The 18,158-nt window shown below is 43.7% G+C and overlaps 1 protein-coding gene across 4 annotated transcripts in view; it reads right to left on the bottom strand.

Annotated features, from left to right (window-relative positions):
* CACNA1D (calcium channel, voltage-dependent, L type, alpha 1D subunit) overlaps positions 1-18,158 on the bottom strand; it is a 452,582-nt gene that overhangs the window by 60,738 nt on the left and 373,686 nt on the right. For all 4 annotated transcript variants that reach the window (XM_006862051.1, XM_006862053.1, XM_006862050.1 and 1 more), the window contains 7 exons: positions 15,682-15,769; positions 14,897-15,004; positions 14,750-14,802; positions 13,337-13,483; positions 11,011-11,212; positions 8,816-8,974; positions 5,444-5,554 (listed from right to left, as the gene is read on the bottom strand). In XM_006862051.1, coding sequence (XP_006862113.1) covers positions 5,444-5,554; positions 8,816-8,974; positions 11,011-11,212; positions 13,337-13,483; positions 14,750-14,802; positions 14,897-15,004; positions 15,682-15,769 — 868 coding nt within the window. The remainder of the gene's footprint in view (positions 1-5,443; positions 5,555-8,815; positions 8,975-11,010; positions 11,213-13,336; positions 13,484-14,749; positions 14,803-14,896; positions 15,005-15,681; positions 15,770-18,158) is intronic.

The following is an 18,158-nucleotide window of genomic DNA, read 5'->3' as shown; positions in this document are numbered from 1 at the left end:
TTTCAGTATTATCCTCCAACACCATAATTCAAAAGCATCAATTCTTCTACGATCTTCCTTATTCACTATTCAACTTCTGCATGCATATGAAGTTATTGAAAATACCATGGCTTGGGTCAGGCGCACCTTAGTCCTCAAGCTGACATCTTTGCTCATCAACACTTTAAAAAAAGGACCTGTTCAGCAGATTTGCCTAATGCAATACGTCGTTTGATTTCTTGGTTACTGCTTGCTTGAGTGTTAACGGTCGATCCAAGAAAAATGAAGTCTTTGACAACTTGAATCTTTTCTCCATTGATAAGAATGTTGTTTATTAGTCCAGTGGTGAGGATTTTTGTTTTCTTTACATTGAGATGCAATCCATACTGAAGGCTGTGGTCTTTGATCTTCATCAGTAAGTATTTTAAGACCTCTTCATTTTCAGCAAGCTAGGTTGTATCACCTGCATATTGCAGGTTGTTAATGAGTCTTCCCTGAATCCTGATGCCACGTTTTTCTTCATATAACCCAGCTTCTCGGATTATTTGTTCAGCATATAGTTTGACTAAGGGTTGTAAGACTACAACCCTTCCACACACCTTTCCTATTTTTAAACCATTCAGTGTTCCCATGTTCTGTTAGAACAATTGACTCTTGGTCTATGTCCAGGTGTCTCATGAGCACAATTAAGTGTTCTGGAATACTCATCTTCACAATGTTGTCCATAGCTTGCCATGATCCACACAATCGAAGACCTTTGCATAATTAATAAAGCACAGGTAAGCATCCTTCTGGTATTCTCTACTTTCAGTCAAGATCCATCTGATGTCAGTCGTGATATCCCTTGATCCACATCCTCTTCTGAATCTGGCTTGAACCTCTGGAAGTTCTCTGGCAATGCATGGTTTGCAGCCGTTTCTGTATTACCTTTAGTAAAACTTTACTTGCATGGGATATCAAAGACATTGTCCGATGATTTCCACAAGAGATAAAAAGAGTGAGCCTTCAGGCGACAAAGTGGGACCAACTACCAGCAACAGAGAAGAGCCCGGAGGGGATTGCATCTTTTGGTGCTGGGTCCCTGCACTTCGATGCAGCTTTTAGATGCAGAGGAAGACTCATGCCAAGACAGATGGGGATCTCCAAGGAATGCTGGGCCTACTGATGCTGAAAGAAGACTGGATCTTTCTTCAGAGCCAGCACTCTGAATTTGAACTTCTGGCCTCCTCAAGTGTTAGACAATAAATTTCTGTTTGTTAAAGCCATCACATTGTGGTATTTCTGTTATACCAGCACTAGATAGCTTAGACACTGGGCTTTAAAATAAATCACCTAAAAATCATATGATCACTGAAAAACTAAAAAGACAGCTTGAAATTTTCCTTCCAGTAGATAGAAATTATACACTACTAAGATTTCTGGGGCTTTATAGTTGTTGTTAAGTGCCACTGAGTTGATTCCAACTCGTCGTGCTCTGTATAGGGTTGTCAAAGAGTGGCTGGTGGGTTTAAACCACTGACCTAGTGATTAGCAGTCCAGTGCATATCCTACATCCTTATTTCTATCAAGAACTTGGATCAGGAAGTACTGCCATGGGAGTTGACAGGACCAGGTGACTCAATGCATCAACTCTTTTCAAAAGTCCAAGGACAGCATCCAAATACGTTCTTCTTCCCCTAAATCCCACTGCTCTTTACTTTTGTGAAGCTCATGTGACTTGTTGTTTGGTGCCTTTGAGTCAGTTCCTGTGTAACACTGCCAGGTCCTGTGCTGTTCTCACAATTGTTATGTTTGAACCCAATGTTGCTGGCACTGTGTCAATCCATCTCATTGGTGGTCTTCCTCTTTTTTTGCTTATCCTCCACTTTCCCAGGCATGATGTCCTTTTCTAGGAACTGGTCCCTCCTGATACCATGTTCATATTAGAATATGAGAGACGAAGTCTTGTCACCTTGCTTCTAAAGAGCATTCTGGTTGTACTTCTTTGGGCTAGGCATGTACATAAGACATGTTTGAGGAAGACTAAAGATCAAAATGCTCTAAGCACTAAGACTTGGGAAGTAAGTGTGGCTCACTGGAGAAAAGCCCATAACCAGGGCATGTAGCCTGGTCCAGAATATATGTTGGGCAAAACACCAGTAAGATAGCATCTGGAAGCCTGAGGAGAGGGCCTGAGACAAGCTAGGACCTTCTCTGACTCCAGAAAAGTGTGCTTTATACCCACTGGAGCCAGTGAGGATAAAGTTTGGCAGGCCATTCCTCCCAAGTCTCCCTCCTTGGAGAAAAAGAATTCATTGGAAAATTCCAATGGTTTCTCCCAGAGAACTAGAGGGAAAGGCAAGGGTAATTAATGGAGCTTTTTTCTCACCTGAATTATGGCCTACTTTTCAAAACCCTGTGGAGGTATGGTCAGCTTTATGTAGGATGCACAATCTAAAGAGCATGAGGTCAGTTCCCAGATGGTGGATTTTCCATGGGGAGCCAATACAATAAACCTGTGTGCTTTTCCTCATTTGTTTTCTCTTTGGCTTCTCATCCCCTTCCACTCTGCGCTTATAGACAACTCTTCCTATGAAATGACACTGCCTTCTCCACCATTCCAGTTCTGTCTCCTACCTCCATTCTCCTCCATTACGGTTTGGAGATAATGGGTCATCTCACCTCACTGGGCTTACACTGTTCTAAATGTGTTCTCTCCTGTTGTTGTTGTCAGGTGCCATCGAGTCAGAACCGACTCATAGCGACCCCATGCACAGCAGAACAAATCAATGTCTGATCCTGGGCCAACCGCACCACTGCTGCCACACTTGACGTCATCAATGATGCCACCTGGCCAATCCATCTCCTTGGGGGTCTTCCTCTTTTTCTCTGACCCTCCACCTTACCCAGCATGACATCCTTCTCCAGCGACTGCTTCCTCCGGACAATATGTCCAAAGTATGAGAGACGAAGCTTAGCCATCCTGGCCTCCAAGGAGCATTCTGGCTGCACTTCTTCCAAAACAGATCTATTGGTTCTTTTGGCAGTCCACGGCACTTTCAGTATTCTCCTCCAACACCACAACTCAAAGGCATCAATTCTTCTACGATCTTCCTGATTCACTGTTCTCTCCTAGAGGGCCCCATTCCTCAATCAGGTTTCCTGATTAAAAGGAGTCCTCAGGGTCAGCTTTCTCAACTATTAGTAGCCTTTGTTCCCTCAACTGCCTTCTTATCTACCAGTATGAATTCTACCCAGCTTTACTTTCTGTATTTGTATTATAACACACACATCATACTGTGAACACTTGTTCCTAACAGAGATGCTGACAATATGCCCCCGGGAAGCCTGGAAAGGAGGACTCCTTTTACAAAACTCTTTAAGACTTGGAAAGGCTTTTCTGAGAAGAAATTGGTAGGCCAGGGTTTCCCAACACTTTCGTTCACATGCTCTTCCACTTGGGAGATTCTCTCCTCTGTGACTTGTACAAAACTATTCCGCAGCCTGGCTATCCCACTGATTAGGAAAGAGTGAGGCTTTACACTCTTCTTCGTGAAAGATTACTTGCTTAGGTTTGGTGTGTTAATAAGGTAGAAAAGGAACAAGGCAAACTGCCAGGTAGGGTTTTATGAAGAGCTTGACTTATTGGTGAATTGACACTCTGCCATTTCTCCAGGAACTTAATGGTATACAATCTATCTACCCTGGCTTCAGCGAACACAGCAACAATGCTCTTCAATGTAGAGATGCTGCTATTGTGTTAGATTTTTTCTCGATTGTAGTCTGAGGTTGTTTTATGCTACCAAAATATCTTGCTGAGTAAAATGACAAGGCAGCATTATTTCCTGCGGAAATCACCCATTTAAAAGGTCTGATCTCTCAGTGCTGATTACAAATTAGCTACTCATTTCCCCCTTGGTATCACTGATCTGCTTTCACAGAGCTGAAGGCTCCTTGGTTTGCTATCAGCAATTTACTGGGAAAAGCAGTGTGCTGTTAGATAATCAAGAGGGTGTTTGCACACACACACGTCCATGTGCACACGCACACACACGCACGCACATGCACACGGTGCCTGAGTGTGCTTTCAGAAACACTGCAGCTCCATCACCAGGTGAAGAGATATGACACAGGGCTATCTAGGGAACGCCCTTTTGTATTTTGCAAGTACTTTCAGCATGCCTACTCTACAACCTTTCCATCAGTACAGACAAATATTGTTCAGAGTAAAGGCGAGACAGAAGCAAACCAAAATCTCAAAGGAAATTAAGATGACTTTGGAAAAGGAGGAAGTTTTTGTGTAAGTAGATGTGGACAAGTCACAGTAAATAACATCTGGCCATGCATAGAGTGCCAAATTTGACCCCACTGCAATCACTCCAATTAATCACTTACTAGTGTCCTTTCTTTTTGGTCCACAAAGATCTGATATAGATTGCATAGGAATTAATTCAAATTAAAGAAAGGAACAGTTTTAAATTAGAATTCCACATTAACTCTAGAGTATGTGAAATCATCTGTTGTACAATCCATGTACTATTTAAATTCGTGTTATCACATATTTAATACGCAGTTATAAAAATGAACTGGGTCACTGAACTCTCTCATTCTCTAACTTGGACCATCTGGAGCTCTGCTACATAAGAAATTGAAGGTCAAAAGTCCCATAGCTCAACCAGGATTTGCTTCTCTGTCTAGGGTTTTAGAATGAGGAGACATGGTTGCTTGATGATGGTGATGGTAATAGTACCAGTAACTGACGCTTGCATGGCTCGGCACAACATGCTAGGCAGTCTTCTAAAGAATATACACATTTTTATGTGTTCACCCTACTATCCTCATTTTACAGAAACACTAGGCTACGTGGTCTAACACAATTTAACAAATTCTATTTCTTGCCTTGTTTAAAAGTAAAAATTTTTCTGACTGAAACAAACAAAAACTTTGAAATAGTGTAAGGGATCCTGGTTTCCCAGTCAGTATAAGCAGGAGGGCTACGAGACTGGTAAGACAATTCTCCATGAAAAGGGCAAATCAATAACAAATACAACCAAAGATTTTATGCTGAATCTGAAAGTGAAATCAGGGCCTACCTAGTTTTATTCTTACTCATGGGTTATACTAAAAGTTTACTGCGTCTCCAGGGCTCAAGTAATGAGGCAGATTTTTCCCAGAGACAGCTTACCATACTGTCTCTAGAAATAGAAAATAGGTTTCAAAACAATCTCCCTTTTGCAAATTCCCAATTGTCTCCTCTTCTTCTTTTTCTCAGAATTGTTTTTATGAGGCCTTGGTTTTGCAGACTTATTTTCCTACATGTATACAGATGCCCTAATCAGATTTTAATGTTCTACGGTGATAACCCAGATAGCGACCAGAGCAATTCAGCGTAATTCAGTAATGTAACACAAGACTAACAGGAAGCGGGTGCTTCTGGTAGCGGGGTTGGGGTGGTGATTCAGCAACAGCCTTTGAAGCCACTCACCTTAGGTTTAAATGCAATGACTTTCAGAACCATCTCAACGGTGAAGACCCCAGTGAAGACCATGTTTAGAATGTCCATGGCATCATTGAACATCTTAGACTGCTCATAGTGCTGTGGATGGAGACAGAGGCACAGTTTTCAGAGGCCCATTCCAGGGACTTGGCTGCAATTTGACAGACTCATAAAAGAAGGCTCCACAGCCTTCTAAGTCCCTGCAGATGCCCTGCCCTCAGATATGGAGGTAACCTTTCCAATCTAGTACCCTCTCCAAAGGTTTGATTTGACCAGCACCAAGGGGCCCCCATGGCTAACTCCCTGTAAAGTACAAAGGGTCCTTGACTAGATTAAGATGAATGGGGAAATTATGATCTAAAGATAAACGGGAAAAATACATCAATTTTCTTTGTTAAGGATAAAGAGAATTCATCCTTTATATATAGAAGCAGCATTTATACTTCAGGACTTGACCAAGATACTATATAGATTCCACCAAACTGTCTGTGAATAAAGGTAGAATTTGGTTATGGAAACATTTTATGCCATTTATGTTAATTACTTTACCATTGCTGCTGTTGTTAAGTGTCATCAAGTCAGTTCTGATTCATGGCAACCCTGTATAGGGTTTCCAAGGAGCGGCTAGTGGGTTTGAACTGCCGACCTTGAGGTTCAAGACAACCTTGCAGTCCAGTGCTTTATCCTACAGCACCCACATTGGGACAGCAGTTTATACTTGATAAAAGATGGCATTACATTTAATTCACATTATTTCTCTGCACAAAACACTATTAGCATATAGTTGTATTTTTTCCCCCCTTCAAACAAAGTACATTATAATTTTTCCTTGCTATGAACTGAATCAACTAGATGGCAGACTGGGGAAATATGGAAAAGCATATATGTATTATACTCCATAAACGTCAAAACCATTGCGAGACCCAAACAACCAGTGTGTCACTTGTTGTTGTTGTTAAGTGCCGTTGAGTCGGTTCCGACCCTGAACAGGGTTTCCAAGGCTGTAAATCTTTACGGGAGTAGAAAGCCTCATCTTTGTCCCGCAGAGCGGCTGGTAGTTTCGAACCGCTGACCTTAAGGTTTGCAGCCTGATTCGTAACCACTACGCTACCAGAGCTCCTTAGGGGTCCTTAAACAACAATTAAGAAGAGTTTCTTTGAACTTTATATGGGTGTAGCCCATAGATTTGCCTAGGATCAAGGCATAGCATTTTTTCCCCCCTCTACTTGTAGTCAGATTCTTCTCATTCAGAAAGAATTCTTAAATTTAAAAAAAGTACCAAGAAATGTATCCCTGACTATGAGCTGTGGGTTGTGGGGCTTCAGTGAAAGAATCCTTGTGTTCTGTGCAGGAGTTGTTATGTTAGGAGCTGTCGAGTCAGTTCAGATTCATAGCAACCCTATGTTGCAATGGTCCTATGCTGTCCTCACAAGTTTTTGCTGTTTGAGCACATTATTGCAGTCATTGTGTCAATCCATCTCACTAAGGATCTTCCTCTTTTTTGCTGACCCTCTGCAAAGCCTGGTTTCCTTCTCTAGGGACTAGACCCTCCTGATAGCATGTCCAAAGTATGTGAGATGAAGTCTTGCCAGGCTTACTTCTAAGAACCATTTGGGCTGTACTTATTCCAAGACAGATTGGTTCATTCTTCTGACAGTCCATTTTATATTAAATATTCTTTGCCAACATCATCATTCAAGGGCATCGATTCTTCAGTTATCCTTATTCACTGTTGTTTTCATACACATGAGGTGATGAACAATGTCATGGCTTCGGTCAGGTGGACCTTAGTTCTCAAAGTGACTCTTTAACACTTTAAAGAGGTCTTTGGCAGCAGATTTGCCCAATGCAATATATTTGATTTCTTGATTGCTTCTTCCATGGGTATTGATTGTGAATCTCAGCAAAATGAAATCCTTGACAATTTCAGTATTTTCTCTGTTGATCATGATGTTACTTATTGACTCAGTAGTGAAGACTTTTTTTTCTTATTATGTTGTGGAATAATCCATACTGAAGGCATTAGTCTTTGATCTCTATCAGTAAATGATTCAGGTCCTCTTCGCTTTCAGCAAGAAGGTTGTATTACCTGAATAATGCAATATGTTAATGAGTCTTCCTCCAATTCTGATGCAGTGCTCTTCTTCACAGAGTCCAACTTCTAGGAGTATTTGCTCCACATACAGACTGAACAAATACAGTGAAAGGTTATGATCCTGACGCACATCTTTCCTCCTTTCCTGGAAAGGACGGCTCCTGGCCAATGTACTTCAAGAGCAGCCACCGGCCATTTGTCCGTGCCGGCTGTGTGTTGCTATGATACTGAACAGGTTTCAGAGTAGCTTCCATTTAAGATACACTAGGCAGAAAGGCATGGCTACTTGTTTCTAAAGCTTTGCAACAATTATGGCTCCTGTGTCTTCAACCAGCCACCTATTATGGGATTGTTACAGGTTCAGGCAGTGTTTCATTCCATTGTCCATGGCATCACCATGAGTCTTGGGCCTACTTGATAGCTAATAATAACAACACCCTTAGACCCATTTCTCAGATAGCATTCCGGGGTAGTTTGATTCACACAGGGTTTTAAAGGCAGTTAAAACTGGATGTAGTCTTTAATCTCAGCATCCTGGCCTAGTGCCATATTCACTAGACAAGATAACTTTTGGAAATGCTCACTTTCAGTATCACTTGTAAGCAAATAGGTCAATTAAGATAAGTTGCACTGTTTGACCCCAGTGTAAGCCAAGAAGTAACTGCACTGCAGGTCAAGTATTGATTTTTCATGAAATGGAAGATTCCTCACCACCATTCTGAAACCTCCTTATGGACAGGAATGTGGCTTATTTTGTTGTTTTTCAGTATTGAGTATTTACTCTATGTCAGTCCCAGAACTAAGTGGCAAACACACATGATCTAGCTTGACCCTCATCTTAGAGGTAGGCACCCCATTTTACCATTAAGAACGTAAGGTGCAAGCAGTTTAAATATTTTCCCAAGGCCATCCAGTTGTAAGGAGTAAAGTTAGGACTGAAGCTCCAATCCAACTCCAGAGCTCGAGGCCTTCACCAGTACCTGCCATAGGAGGGTCTCTGTCAATGTTTATAGAACTGAACAACACACTCAGGCTCTGTAAAAATGTTACCTACCATCCTGGTATAGACACGGTCTTGTAAACAAAAGAGCAATCTTAAATTCCTACCACAACAACTGTTAAATGGGATGGAGTTCTGCACAAATTAAAGCCCAGACTCATCAGAAAATCAGCCCCACTTTTTTCCAAGTAAAGTGGCGTTCTACCCAGGTATGAGGCTGCGCAGAATGCCCAGACTTGATCCCCATAGCTATTTCCATTTTTACCTGCATGGCCAAGCAGAGTGTGTTGAGCATGATGAGGACAAACATCATGTATTCAAAAGGCGAGGAGTTTACCACGTACCAGAACTTGTACTGGTAGGGGTTTTTGGGGATGTATCTCCGCAAAGGACGGGCTTTCAGGGCATATTCAACACACTGACGCTGCAACAGCAGAAAAGAAAAAAAATGGGGTCTGAGCATTTCTCTGAAAGAGGACAGAGTTTATGTCTGATCTGAAAGGGCCGAGTCCACACCTACTGGGCAGGGTCCATGGATGACAGTGAAGACTACAATGAGTAACCACCCATTGTTCCTCTCAGCGGCACCACTCTGAGTCACCAACAGAGGATCCTTTCTCCTTGACCTCATCTGACCTTTATTACAGCCTTGGGGAAAGCAGAGCACCCAGAACATCCATTTGGCTGCTACTGTACTGATTAAAAACTGAGGCTCAGAACTTTTAACTTAATTTCTCTGAGATCCTACAGTGAATAAGCAGAGGGGTAGGGGCTTGATCCACCCTAGGACTCCTTTCTTTTCTACTGGTGGCTAGATCTCTAGTTTGCATGTTTCTGCTGTTCTTTAGGAGAGGAAGCTAAGAGCCGGGGCTGCTGCAGCACGAACCACCATGGAGTCTCTCTCAAAAGCCAGACTGTCACGTGGTGTACCAGCTCTCTGTCCATCCAGAAGCTAAGGTTTTTGTCATGCTTGTCTCCAGAATCCCCCATGCAGTGTCAGACCAACGGCTAAACTGAATGTAGACACTCATTCTTTTCCTCCTTTACTCTGGTCATGGAGGCTGACCTACTCTTAGCGAGCTTAGAGGCAGACTCAGCCTTGAGAGCCTTTAGCTCAGAATCTAGATTCCAAACTAGCCACCTGGTCTCCTGCTTCAACTTTCAGTTCTGATTTTAGATGGGAATCTGGCCCTGATCTGACCTGGCATACAAACTACAGGGACACTCCCCCAGAACTCCCCCTCCGCATTCCACTGAAGCCTGTTTGGACGTCAGGTTATAAAACACTTGGTGCTATGGTTAGGTTGGTTGGCCAGGGCCCAGGGCTCGCCCTGATACTTTTTTTCCTGGGGTAGGAAAAAAGCTGGTCCAGGCCTTCCTCTGATGTAACCGGTGGGATCTGAAGGGACACACCGACAACTCACAGTAGTACCTTCCTACAAGCCAAACACAGCTTGTGTTCACTGTGCACTTCCCAGGATGTCTCATCTTGCCATAGCCACTTCTCCTCAGGAAGCTCAAGCTGGCAGCTCATCTTACACACGGGTCATCATCAAAACAAAGATACTACTGACAGAGAACCTGGGGTTGAGCAGGGACTCTGAAAACAGATTCTAGACCTCACAGACTCTTTTTAGGGATGAAATGAACCTGTAAGGAGCAACTCCTTAATGCCCTCAACTTAGAAATAAGGGAGTTAAGTCCCAAATGCAGCTCAAGTTACGGAGCAGGCCCAGGTTGAGCAGTAGTGAAGCTTAGGTCTCCCTGCTCATCAAAGCCAACAGCTCCTGCTTTTTTTTTTTTTTTTTTAAATCAGGTTAAAACAAGGATGTGAGGTAGAGAGTGGATGGTATCAGTGCATTCTTTGTCCCAAGTTTAAAGTTAGTGACATTCCTGTGGTGTTACAGGGTACTTTCCCTAACTCAGTGGTTCTTAACCAGAGGCGATTTTGCTCTCCAAGGGATATTAGTCAATGTCTGGAGCTGCCACAACTGGTGAGGATGCCATGCATTTAGTCGGCAGAAACCAGGAATGCTGCTAAAGAGAATACACAGGGAAAAAGGATTAGCCCAGAATCTTACTAGTGCCAAGGTTGAGAAACTCTGCCCCAAAGGACTGTGGAAGTCGGGGTGGGTGTTTCCTGGACCTAGGATATACCACCCCACAAGATACTTGGCTGTCACTGGTAGGTTATGACCACAAAAGGTAACCTAAGCTTTGATTTCTCAGCCACAGGTATGGGGACAGACTTCATAATTGTATGGTCTAATACACATCTGGACACCTATGTCTTAGTAATGAAGATTCGAGCTGACTCATAATGTAGTCTGAATTGGGGCCAAGCACCAGGGACAGACAGTAGGTAGGCGCCCCTCTCAGTGCATGTGGGGCAGCAGCTCAAAGAGGATGCACTCCTTTCTTGTTCAAGGGTCAGAAGCCCAAACAGTGTGTGATTTTAACCTGATTTTTGTCCAGCTCACAGTTCTTATACTCTTTTTCTCCCTGCTCCTGAAATGTAACGATGACAAAACCCACAAAGATGTTCATCATGAAGAAAGCCACGATGATGATGTAGATGATGAAGAAGATGGAGATCTCCACACGGTAGTTGTAAATCGGGCCGACGTTCTCGCCATTTGAGTCAATAGCTTTATACAGCAACCTGGAGAGCAGAAAAACTGAATGAGCACCTGCCAACCCCAGTCAACCCAACAGCCCGGCCCTGCCGCCTTCCCAGGCATCTTCTTCCCCTGTCCTGTGAACACTGATCGTCCAACTCCTTACAGGGAGCCTATTCCAAGGGTGCTGGAAACAAGCTAAGCATCTGTGGCTTCTTTCTTGGCATCAGTCTCAGCTAGCCCAGCATCTATAGGAGGGAGTACCTGGGTTATGTTACTTGACTGAAAACCACAAGACTTCACAAATATTCAATAACACTCCTTTCTATTCAAAGGTAGAAGAGAGGAAGAACATCATATGTAAGACACTGGTGAACTGAAAACTATACAAACTGGCAACAACAACAACAAGCAGCCAATCAGGGCACCTCAAAGAACTAAGAGAGTGTCTCCTAACTGAAATATGCACTAAAATTAAACCTATGCCCAGCAGAACTCATGGTACGAAGAGGGAAATTACTACGACACCCTAAATTTCATTCTGATGTCAATTCAGTACTTCTGGGGTCTCCATGCATGGGTGGCACTCTCATGGCCTTTCACTTAACCTTCCCATTCATCTAAAAAGGTAGACATTACCATTAGCCCTGTTTTATGGAAGTTTAGAGAGAGAACGAAGTGTGAAAGTTCACACATTCTCAGAGGCAGAGTCAGGAGGCGAGTCCAGTTTCTCCAAGTCCCAAGTCCCAGGTCTGTTCCATTATTCTTTAGTTACCACCTTGATTTGCTATAACACAGTGCTCAAAACCTGAGGCTGCAGTCAGTACCTCTCTAAAGTGAACGGTCCAACTCCATGCCTCTCCTCCCTAGGACTAATTTCCTAATGAACAAGCCCTGCCCTTTACTCCACTGAACACCTGTGAATAGCCCTGACTCAAACACCCATCCAGAGAGCTTCACCAGCCAGAGAAGATCACCCTGTGTACCTGTGGTAGTTCCTCTGGGAGCAGAACCTTGACATTCAGGACTCTGATCTACATATGTGTTCTGATGGCAGGAGCTGGGGTGTTTAGGAAGCCTCATAAGGCAGAGAGCAATGGGAAGATATGAGAGACTCCCCCTTTCCTGTGTATTGTACCTTCCTCCTCCTTTCCACATTTAAGCCTTTACCCTTCAAACTCCTAGCCATTCTATTCTGTACGTGCAGGCTACATCAGACCTTCCATGTCTGTACAACTCTGTTTCTTCCATACAACATTTCACAGAGAATTTCATAACCTAGCATGCTGCACTGAGGAGGTATCAAGAGCATGTTTTATGGATGAGCTGATATGTTAGTGAAAGAAATGGCAAACTGTCAATAGTCCATGCCTAGCATATATTCTCAGTTAAGTACCTGTTGATTGAAGGGATGAATGGATGAATCAATGGTTTGGGTCAAGACCTTCTTTAAGAATGTGGAATGGTAGCATTACCGAATGACAGTTCTCATGACAAACGGGGATTCCCCAGTCCTGGTGTGGCACTGTAACATAATCACTGGACTGTTAACCACAAGGTTAGTGATTCAAACCCACCAACTCCTCCTCGGAAACCCTATAGAGTGTTGCTATGAGTCAGAGCCAACTTGATGTCACTTAACAACAACCACAACAAATCCCATCCATAGAAACTCCTCAGAAGCCAACTGAAAAGCCTGGGACTTGTATCCTTGTTGCTTCTCACATCTGGGGACCCCTGCCAGTTGATACAAAGGTTAGTCATTTGCCTACTCATAAGAGGAGTCCTATGGACTAAGAAGGAACCCTGGTGGAGCAGAGGTCACGCTCACAACTGCTCTCAGGGATGAAGATATGGCAGTTCGTGCCTCTAAGGATTACATCCTTGGAAGCCCTATGTGATAGTTCTAATCTCGCTACAGGCCGCTATGTGTCAGAATCAACTCAATGGCAACAGCTTTGGTTTTTGGTTTATGGGCTAAGAAATGGGTGATAAGAGGCCCACAGGACAGTCTGTGACTGTGGAGAACTGTAGAAAGGGGACTCATTCCAGGAGAGACGGCTCAGCCTAGAGTCACCCAAGAAGCAAGTGGAAGAGGGAAGCAGAGAGGACCCTGGCCTGACAGCCTCTTTGGAAGACTGTTTTGGAAGACTATTTGGAAGACTTACGCAGGCCAACCCTCAAACGTGGAGACGGTGAAAAGCGCCATCATAGCAGACAGGACGTTGTCAAAGTTGAAGTCACTATTTTGCCAGATCCTCTCACGGACCACGGGGTTATCAACTTCCCCATCCTTGTAGAGAATGAAAAGCCCCCTAGAGAGGAACAGGAAGTGTGGTTCATTTTGGCTTTACAGGTGAAAAGTCAAACAGCATTAAATCAGTCATGTCTGCCCCAATCTCCAGCCCTAGGCACGGTCACACTTTGTCTATCAGTCAGACCACAGACCTCAGCTTCACACAGCCTGTGTTTCTCATCTTTTCACGCTGTGTTCCACCTTCTTTAGGGTTCAAATAACCATCATGTAAATTACCTGTGCAGTAGACACCCAGCCAATGTTAAATGAGAAGTACTGAGCAGGAAATAGTGCTCATGTACAATGCTTTATCGCATACTCCTATGAATGAAAAGCTTCAGCAATGGACAAATCCACAATCTCTGGGAAATGAGTCCAAGTATATCCTTACCTCATTTTAGTTCTAATCATATTCTTTCTCTTCATACTAATAATATTCCTCAGTTTTCTTTTCCAAGAGAATTCCTACTTTCTCTGGAATACAGAATTCCTCACAGACTTGCATTTGTAGAATGAACACAAGAGATAAAGTCCAATATCTTTATTCACAGAAAAGGAAATCTTTATTACAGATAAGAGAGAGAAGGGAGACTGTGTCTGCACTGTTGTGGCGCTGCTTGACTCCAGAGGGTGACACCCCTGCTACTGGCTGGGTGAATGGTGCCGTCACAATTGTACAGCCCACAGCCAGCTTTGCAATTGGTGCACTTGGCATCACACCTTTTGCTGACAAAGAACCCCCAAATCAACACAGTGGTACAAGCAGCTAAACCTGTTAGTTATATTTTTAGAGGATGGGGAGACATGAACTTCTACACAGAGTTTCAAACCTGTAAGCAATGGCTTCATGTCTGCCTTAATGTTCTTCTGGACATCTATTAGCAAGAAGTGTGACTATTTACCACCTGGCTTCTCTGCCCATTCTTGTGAATGGAAATAAGGCCAGCAAATGGGTAGAAGGAACAAGAGGAGAGAGGAAGCCTAAAAGGTTGGTAGCCACCTTCTGAACACAGGAAAGCTGGGCTTCAGATTCTGATTGTGGAGAAGTCATCCGCATGGCTATTGGGGGAGTTTGCTGGGACACTTGATAATTATGATGTCAGTGTTTTTCACCCCTCCAGTTAACAGATTCCAAATTGAACAGCCCCAAAGTCATGAACTGAGAGCACATAACCCTCTTCTCTTTCATAACAAAAACTTTTGAAAATCTAGCATGAGCACATCTTCACAGTTTTCTACTTACTCTTCCAAAGTTCCAATGATTGCTACCAGGGGACTCACTCACCTGCACTCTTCAGGGTTACTTTTGGCTTCGTCTGTACAGCGATAAAACTTCCCCTGAATACAAAACACACAGAGAAACAGTCTGTAGGCTATACCCCAAAGAGAGCAACTGTAGTGTTTAATTAAGCATGCAGGCACTCCCCTCTACCTTGAACAACTGGACTCCGATGCAGGCAAACATGAACTGCAGAAGCGTGGTGACGATCATGATATTCCCGATTGTCCGGATGGCCACAAAGACACACTGGACAACATGCTGGGGAAAGACGACTGAGGTCACAGATAAGCTAAGGTACATGAACACTGCCAAGAGTTTCTAAGTCTCTAGTCATTTTTAGGTAATTTTCTAACTTTTCAGTCTATATTTTCATTGCTTAGGGGAGTGTATGAGTGTAGGCTCCTCCCTGGCTTCCTCTAAAGAAATGTCACACAGGCAGCATGGAAAAGAGGTCCCAAACGTGCTCCCCACCCTACCACCCCCAAAAGGACTTGCTGGTGATAACCATCACCGAGTCGGTTCCCACTCACAGCAACCTTCAATAGGGTTTTCAAGGAATAGCTAGAGGGTTTGAACTGCCAACCATGCGATTAGCAGTCCAGTGCTTATCCTACAGCACCACACCAGGAGTCCAAAAAAGACCGAGGAAAACATAGGTCCTCTGGCCTTTTGTAGCACATACATGAGAATTATAGGGAAAGCGATAATATTAACAGTAAAAAAAGAAACTTTTAGTAAAGGAATAAATTTTAATTAATAAAATTAGAGAAAATAAGCAATTTTTAAAAAATGCTCTCTGTATAGAGGTTAATTGGGTAGAAATTTCCTTTTTATATGTATAATCCACAGAGTCTCTCAGACCAGTTCTGGCCCAGAAAAGCCCGTAATTACAACTAAACCCAACCCAACAAAGCCCATCCTGGAGTAATCAAAACCTTAAGTCCTTTTGCTCTGTTGATGGCCCTGAGGGGCCTCAGGACCCTTAAGACCCTCAGAATCTTCACAACGGAGATAGCGCTGGATCTGAGAAAAAAAGGAGGCAAGAGAGAAAGCAGAGCAAGTTACTACTGCATAAAGTACTTTGAGATTAAGTATTCCCCTTGACATTCACACTGGTGATACTGTAGTTTGCATAAGACCTTTGTGGAGTAGAAGTGCTTGCTCTCTGTCCCAGACTTACACACCATTCATTAGCTACCTTCTCCTTTTTGGCCCCTAACACATAGTGCCTCCTAGTCTAAGCCCCTGGGCCCTTACAGAGGTCAATTTGGTGAAGTAACTTTGGCAGAGACACAATGTAGGAATCTGCCTTATTCTTTATGCAGAGGAAACGCTAGGCAATAGCTGGGCTTTAGGGTTCTTCTTCATTTTTTTCTCCCTTTTTTAGGTGTGAAAACTTACTACGGGCTTCTCTGGACATCAAGGGGCTCACAGTTTGGTAGAGAGATGGGCAAGTATGGCCCCATGTGGTATGTATGACAGTAGGGGTGTGTGCAGTTTGCTCTCTAGGAGAGCACAGCCTAAGAAGCCTCTAGGAGAGATCAGTCTCAAAGGCAGATAGGTTAGCTCAGTCCCAGGAGTGGTGGGTCCAGACGGAGGGAGCAAGCAGCCTGTACAAAGGCCCTAAATGAAAGTGAATGCAGCTCATTTGTAGTGCTCTCAATGGTGCAGTATGGCCGGAGCATGCAGTCAGGAGGAAATGGGAAAGGGCTACAGTCCCAGAGGGCAGCTGCCATCTGGGAGTTCACAGGAATTAGAGATAACAGTGAAATGACCTTCCAAGCTACAACTGCATGTCGCCCTGCCCATAGACAGCAATGGGGGGTGGGAAGGCTAAAATAAGGAATTGTTTCAGGCAGAGGTCCTGGTCTTGTGAGGGGAAGAGATTCTCTTGATTTACCTTTAATTGGAGGTAGACTGTGAGTATGCTTGTGCTTATATAGGGTGTACTGATGTTAGCACATGAGCAGGGAAGGCAAAGCCATATCTGGATGCATCCACCGGGGCCTCAACTCCAGAAATGTGGATATAGCAGGCAGACAGTGTTCAGGTCTAGTCATTCTCCACCAAAACTCCCTAAATGCCATGAAAAGGTACTGGGACCATGACTTTCAGCCTCCAAGCTTAAATAGTATAAAGGTCAGAGGTAAAAGATCATTAATAACTGCTGCAACCTGGAGACCAAGGGAAGTTCTGAAGTTGAAAGAGTTTCTAGAGATCACCTAGTCCCATCCTGAGAATAAGGATGCCCTAAAGGTCCGGGTGTCCAGCCTCTAGACTGGGCCCTGGTTTCCCTTCTCTTGAGTCTAGAACCAAGTGTCACAGATGGTAATAAATACAACGTAGCAATGATTTCATACACACAGACAAAAAGAAAAGGAAACACAAGAAAATAGTGGCTCAAAACCAATTTACTCTGTAAACTTTTACCCAAATCACAATGAAAGAAAAACCCACAGTGAGATTCTACTTCATACCAACACTCATACCTGTTGTTGTTGTTGCTATATACCGTGGAGTTGGTTCGGACTCACAGCGGCCCTATACAGGGTTTCTGAGGCTTTAAATCTTTATGGGAGTCGAAAGCCTCATCTTTCTCCAGCGGAACAGCTAGTAGTTTCGAACAGTTGACCGTGAGATTAGCAGCCTGATTCGTAACCACTACGCTACCAGAGCTCCTTACACTCATACCTGTTGTTGTTGTTATGTGCCCTGGAGTCGGTTCCGATTCATAGCAACCCTGTACAGGGTTTCCGAGGCTGTAAATCTTTACGGGAGCAGAAAGCCTCATCTTTCTCCTGCAGAACAGCTGGTAGTTTCGAACTGCTGATCTTGCGATTCGCAGCCCGATTCGTAACCACTACACTACCAGAGCTCCTTTACACTCATACCTACTGCTGTCAAATTCCAACTCAGGGGACGCTATAAGGCAGAGTAAAAGTACGCCACAGGGTTTCCAAGGGTCGCTATGAGTCAGAACTGAGGGTTGCTGAGTTGGCACTTAACAACAACATAGGGTGTCTGAGACTATAAATATTTATAGGCGCACACTGCTCATCTTTCTTCCATGGATTGGCTGCTGGGTTCAAACTGCCTCCGCTTTGGTCAGCAGCACAACACTTAACCCACTGCACTACCAAGGCTCCTTTCATACTCACTAGGGTGTCTGTGTAACAGTAATGTAAGGATGGCAAAGGTCTGGGTAGTGTCTTGTTCTGTTGTGCATAATAGGGTCTCTATGAGTTGGAACTGACTTGATTGTAGCTAACAACAACAAAGGGTGTCTATAATAAAAAGAATGTGTGGTAGGAACGATGTGGAGATACTGGAAGTCTCATACCCTGCTGGTGGAAACCTACAATGATACATCCACTTTGGAAAACAGTCAGGCATTTCTGCAACGGCTTAGATA

Source organism: Chrysochloris asiatica, unplaced genomic scaffold, assembly GCF_000296735.1.
Source record: "Chrysochloris asiatica unplaced genomic scaffold, ChrAsi1.0 scaffold00046, whole genome shotgun sequence".
Lineage (NCBI taxonomy): Eukaryota > Metazoa > Chordata > Mammalia > Afrosoricida > Chrysochloridae > Chrysochloris > Chrysochloris asiatica.
Note: the sequence above shows the minus strand (reverse complement) of the source record. Positions and strands in the feature narration are given on the sequence as shown.